We start from the raw sequence: 6,284 nt of genomic DNA on the forward strand, positions 1-6,284 counted from the left end.
AACGAGAGAAACAGCCAGGAATGGAGCAGAGTAAGCAACTCACCATTAACCAACTTGCCATCTTTGTGCAAGGAGTCATGTGTGGCCAGCAATTTGCACTTAAATCTACCAGTTTTCTTTTTTAAAAAGTTTTTAAATGCAAACAGCAATGCTAGCACATCAAAATGCCTGACGTGGAATCCAAGGCAAATCTTCAGATAACCTTAACACTCACCGGACAAGCTGACGTCTCCATTCTAGAAAGTTATCTTTTTCTGCCTGTATGAGTTCTTCGGAGCTAGTTTTCTTGTTCCACTTTGGTCTGAAACAATCACAGAGGGGAAAAACTCCATATGAGTTACCAAAATAAAATAGGGGATTTGGATTTAATAATGGCAACTGACTGAGAATAGAGAGCAGAAAAAGAGTGAACATATAAAAATTTTATACTCAGTGGCCATGCTGTGCCTCATAATGTCCTACATTCTTGTTCAGCTCACCTCCTTGGTATACACAGGAACTGTCTGTTTTCTTCATGGAGCTTTTTAATTCTCTGGCTCTCCTCAAAAGACAGCAGTCCAGTTTTAGCCTCAGGAAGCACAAACTTAATATTAAGCTTCTCTGTTTATAGAACAGAAAAGAACTGTTACTCAAGAGGCAATACAAATAGTGAATATTGGTCATTACTTCAAAACTAAAAATATGAGCATCTGAAACAGAATTTAAGCTTTTAAAATTTAGATTCCTCTAGCCTTGGATAAATCATAATTTCCAAATGAAGTTTCCTACAAAAAAGGAAAATGTTTTTATTATTTATAAAACTCCATATTATAAATGCATTAAGAGTGGGAAGAAACTGTGAAGATTTACTACAACCAATCCCTTCATTTTATATAGGCAGTGGTCGCCAACCTTTCGGACCTCATGGACCACCAGTGGTCCTCCGACCACCAGTTGCCGACCGCTGATACAGGGAGAATAATTGTAAGCCAATGGGAATGGATGGGGAAGCAAAGATTCAGCAGTCTCACTCCAGTTGAAAGGGTGAACTATTACACTATGATGTATATAAGGTATGTATGATGAACACCCAGGATTAGTGCCATATATAAATTCAAATAAATATCATGTCCATGTGTGAATTAGAGAGACCTCTATTCTAGGGCTCTATTTCCCTCCAGCCACCCCAGAGTTGCTCCAGGCCTCTCGAATTCACCACACACAGCCACCTAGTCTCCTTAGAAGTCAGCTAAGCTTCTTACCAAAATGTCAAGGGAAGATCCTATTCAAAGATAACGAGACATCTTCAGCAACATTCCTATTGACCTCTAAGCAAAGGCTGCAGTCTGCTACCCTCCTCAGACCACCAATACCTTGGGCTGCACAGTCTAGTAACCAAGTACAGTCAAATCCAAGCACCATTCGCAAGCAGTCGAAACACACACCCCTTGAGCTACATATTTAATAATTCTTTTAATTTCTCCTTCCAATGGTGATCTCCCACCCAATGTCCAACTACTGTAAATACCTCTAGCCCCCCGAGTCTTTCCTCTTTCTCCAGTCCATCATCCAACTTCTTTCCCTAGTTGGCTAAAGCCACGTGGTACATACATTCGACCACTCTGACTGAACATCAAAATTCATTATTTCACTGCACCCACTCCCAAATCTCCACCCTTATGTAAAGCCAACTATTCTTTCTCCTTCTCATTTCAGCAGTGTTGCTATGAGTGCTGCTGCAAGTAATCACACAACAATGCAGCACCTGTCTCGGAACTGTGTTTACTACCAACACTTTTGAATCCAAATATGTGGGTTTTTTGCACACCAACAACCAATTCTCCAAACACCAACTGGTTTCCTACAATTTCATTATATTCTGTCAGACTCCAGAGATAGAAGGGTTCTGTCCCACAACTTCACTTGAGGTGCCACATCTCTAAATGGTTTTTATGGAGGCTTCATCACATAGGCATGATTGATTATTGGCCACTGGTGATTAACTCAATTGTCAGCACCTCCATCTTTTATGACCCCACATATCTGCTACAGACTTCTTTCATAGCACCTAAAATAAAATATACAGAACCAAAACTTGCCTTATTCAACACTGTTGCCAGTACAATGCCTGAGAGAGGCTGAGACTAAACAAAGCATTCTGAACAAATGAATGAATTTGCTAAACAACTTAATAACATTTACAATAATAAAAGAGCAACAGGAATAGTTTATAATTCTATCTCTGTGACATGTACTTTTCCAAGTGCTCAGAAACACGTATTAAAAAACCAGGGAGAGAAATGACTAAAACAAATGACATGCACAGAAAAATTCACTATAATGTGTTGACAAGTACTTTCAAACACTATACAAGTTGCCTAAGTTAACAAGAGCAGGCCGAGAATTGTGCTTCTAACAATGATATCAGAAAACATTCTGGAAAACACTAGTACTGCCCACCATAATGTTGACTGGTTTTTTTTCCCTAGGAAAGATTGAGTTTCTTGAATTTAATATGATACTGTATAATTTGAAGTGTTTTTTCAGAGCTGAATTTTAAAACTGTGGTATAAAACCCCCCACAAAACAACAACAACAAACTGTGGCACATTCTGTAGCTCACAACTTGAGTATAACTGGACCCCACAATGCTACTGGGATATCTGCCTTTGGATTAAAGACAGCTCATTTATGAATTTAGTAGGGTCTGAAAAAACAGTTGCAGGTAGATTTGTTTGTATCTAGTCAGCAAAGAGGGAAATGTGACCAGCGTCATACGCACTCAGCAATAAACAACTTACCAGCTACGAACTCTGTTCCTGCAAGTTCTGCAGTTGCAAGGAAGTCATCAAGGGAGCTCTGTTCAGTCACCGACTGAAGATTAAGACGACCCCAGTCATAGCCATCATTGAGTTCACTTGTGTGCAACTATGAATAAAACAGGGTAAAATGTAGTTACTCTCTTCTGCTCTTGACATCCAAACAAACTCTAACCCCCCAAGGAACTAATATTCTGTAGTCTTGAGCATAATATCAGCACCTTTAGCATCAACACTGATAATAGCTAAACATTCAAATGAGCATTTTCTTACCTCATGATAGGCACTTTCCATTCACAATTTCATTTCATTTTCAAAATCTTTTAATGTAGCTTTATTTTCTGTGATGAGGAAACAGGCTTCAATAGATTAAAATAAACTGCCTAGCCTGGCCAGTTTGGCTCAGTGGTTGAGTCAAACCTATGAACCCAGGAGGTCCTGGTTTGATTCCTGGTGGGGGCATATGCCTGGGTTGCATTGCAGCTCGATCCCCAGTCGGGGTGTGGAGGAGGCAGCAGATCAATGATTCTCTCTCATCACTGATGTTTCTCTTTCTTTCCCTCTCTGAAATCAATAATAATAATAAAAAAATCTTAAAAATAATCGCCTATAGTTGCAACTAATAAGTGATAGAGACAGAATTTGAACACAGACTCTCTGGTCCTGGCAACCACAGTCAAAATTTTTTGATGGGAGACCTGCAGTAAGTTTTGCACAGTGACCCAAATGCTGTGATACACACAGTGATACAATTATATGCCATTAGAGTAAAATGGAAACAAGAGAATCCTAAAACAAAGTTACCTTCCTACAATACACTCTATATTTTGAATTCTTTTTTGTTGGTGTAAAACAAAAACAAAAACACCTCTGGTTGCCACCTACATAACTGATTTCCAGACACAACCCAGAGTTTCATATAAACACCATCCTAGCTACATGCTCAGTACAGGTACGAATAAATAAAAACACTGATGATTAAAAGGTCTGCCCACGGTCACAGAATCAGTAACAATCAGAGTAAGGATTACTATCCAGCTGCTTCAAACCCAATGGAAATGATCAGTATCTAATGTCCGGAGTACCTCTGTCCTGATGAATACTAATGAGCCATAAAGCTGCTTACTCTGCAAACTATACAGACAGAAATCAGATGGTGTGAGAGCGGCACATGGACTACAGGGACGTCTCTGACGTTAGCACAAATTCTTACTGTGAACTCGGTGAGTCTCAAACACCTGGGGTTATGAATAGTCAAAAGGACAAGCACAAGTCAAACTACTCCGTCCACTTTTCAAAGGTCCTAAAACTGTGATGGTTCCTAGGCCTAAGGAACTACGAGGCCGGCCACATTCTGGAGATTCATCTCTGATCGACGTTACTCGGAAATAATGACGAAGCAGGAATGAGAGATATGCTGTATTTCTAGTAGCAACCAGCCACTTTTAGAGGGTCCATTCTTTGAACAAATTAATACTTAAAAGACGTAGTGCTTGTGTTTTTCCCGCTCACAACTTCCAAAGTTCCCATGGCTTATAAGGCAAAGACTATTATTCTGACATGAAGACCCTTCAAAAATCTTACTCCAGCCTCATTAGACTAGTCCTACTTTTTTGTGTGCTCTGTCCCTCCTAGGAGGAGGACCTGCGTATCAGCGTGGCAGAAATTCACACTCATCCTTGAAAACCCTACTTAGACGTCACTTCTAGGAAAGTTTCGTGGTCTCTGGCCCAAGGACTCGCAGCGTTCACACTCGCGTAACCAGACACAGAGGCTGAGGACGAGGACAAGCCCTGGCTTACCCAGGCGTCGGTGGGACGGTGCCCACGGCTCCGCTGGGTCTGCTGCCGGATAAGCGCCCGGCCGAGGGACCCAGAACCTGATGCTTTCCTCCGGCCCATGGCAACACAGCCGCCGAACGAGCTTCCTCCGCCCAGCGCGCACGTTTTCCGGTGTTCAAGCACTTGGTCCCCGGAAGTGACGTCGGTGAGCCCAAGTAGTCAAGGTCCGCGTTGAACAAAGAAAAGAAAGAACTTGCTCAAAACTGCCATCTCCTTTCTCGAGTTGGTTGTTATTATAGAACAAAAATATGAAGCTTTTTTTGATCACTTAATTTTCTATAGATACCTCTAATAATATCTCGAATTTTGATAGAGTAATAGAATCAAAGAATGGTACCGTCCAGATTTGTGCGTCGCTCTTTAGCGTCCGCGAGGAACGAAGAGAGCTAGAAAACAGAGCCGCTTGTATTCGTGGTGCTAGCCCCGCCTCCGCTGTTCCGTCGGGGGAAGGCGGAGACGCGAGGGAAGGGTATGTCCGAGCCCCGCGCGCGGCGGCGTTGCCTCCTGGCTCTGGTTTTCAGCGGGAGCCCGAAGGTGTGTCCTCGCCGCTGTGAGGCCGAGCAGTTAAAGCGCCTTTTCCCCTTAGTCTTCCCGAGCTGCGAATTGCGGAGGAAAACACCCTCCCTGGCTGGGAGTTGGGAACGGAACGATGCATACAGTCATGTTTCCAGAGCTTGGCCAAACTGCAGGGAAAGCGAACAGGCTCTGGCTTAACAGCTTCATTTCAAATGAAGTAGTTCTGGGAGAAGTTTCGACGCCGCGGGAGGTCGCCGGCCTTAACATCCCCTCTCCCCCCGCCTTGCTCAAGGATCAACTATCATTAAACAAACAACCTTAAACGTTCCACTTAGAATTGTATGAAAACTCCCTATAATTAAAGTAAAAACATGAGGCGGCTCTGCTCTGCGCCTGGGCTTTTGTTCCTCACTTTACCGTTAATGCCCTGTATTCGGAATATAAAAAGTCGGGATAGAATCGCGTGGGCATTTTGCCTGCATTTCATTCACCGGGAGGATCGTCTCCGTGTGGCTGTGCTCAGGGAGGAGCCGCTTGCTCAGGTCCGGCGGGAGTCAAGCCCCAGTCCCATCACCTACCTTCCATGTCCCAGGGAAAGGGGCAGAGTGAGGGTTGTTAACGCGTTTTTCAGGACCTAGTGCTTTTCAAACTTTAATGTGCGTCTGAATCCTCCTGGAAATCTCGGTAACGTGCAGCTTCTGATTAATAAGGTCTGGGATGGGGCCAGGGACTCCATACAGTGGGGCCTTGACTTACGAGTTTAATTCGTTCCGTGACGGAGCTCGTAACTCAAATTACTCGTATGTCAAATAAAAAAGTGAACGAGTGAAACACGTGATGCTGGGCTGATGTTGTGGCGTTCACTGTGACGTTCACTGCGCCAACTAGCGGTGGGGTATCTGAAGCTGGCTCGTAACCCAAATTTTAGCTCGCAACTCAAAGCAAAATATCGGCCCAGAGACAGCTCGTATCTCGAAAAACTCGTTAGTCGGGACGCTCGTAAGTCAAGGCCCCACTGCGCTTCCAACCACCTCTCAGGTCGTGCTAATGCTGCTGGTCTGGTCCACGGGCCACAGCAAGGTAAGTCCACTCCCTTCCTTCTGCTGCAGATGAAGACGCTGACGTGGAC

The 6,284-nt window shown here is 43.6% G+C and overlaps 1 protein-coding gene across 1 annotated transcript in view; it reads right to left on the reverse strand.

The window, feature by feature from the left end:
* Positions 1 to 5,017, reverse strand: part of LSG1 (large 60S subunit nuclear export GTPase 1) — a 28,158-nt gene extending 23,141 nt beyond the window's left edge. Inside the window, exons 1-4 of the mRNA XM_081086658.1 lie at positions 4,601 to 5,017; positions 2,781 to 2,907; positions 480 to 600; positions 215 to 301 (exon numbers count right to left, since the gene is read on the reverse strand). Of these exons, the coding sequence (XP_080942784.1) occupies positions 215 to 301; positions 480 to 600; positions 2,781 to 2,907; positions 4,601 to 4,699 (434 nt within the window). The 5' untranslated portion in view covers positions 4,700 to 5,017. The remainder of the gene's footprint in view (positions 1 to 214; positions 302 to 479; positions 601 to 2,780; positions 2,908 to 4,600) is intronic.
* Positions 5,018 to 6,284: the final 1,267 nt, after the last annotated feature.

The sequence above is a fragment of the Myotis nattereri genome (genome assembly GCF_964212035.1).
Source record: "Myotis nattereri genome assembly, chromosome: 3".
NCBI lineage: Eukaryota > Metazoa > Chordata > Mammalia > Chiroptera > Vespertilionidae > Myotis > Myotis nattereri.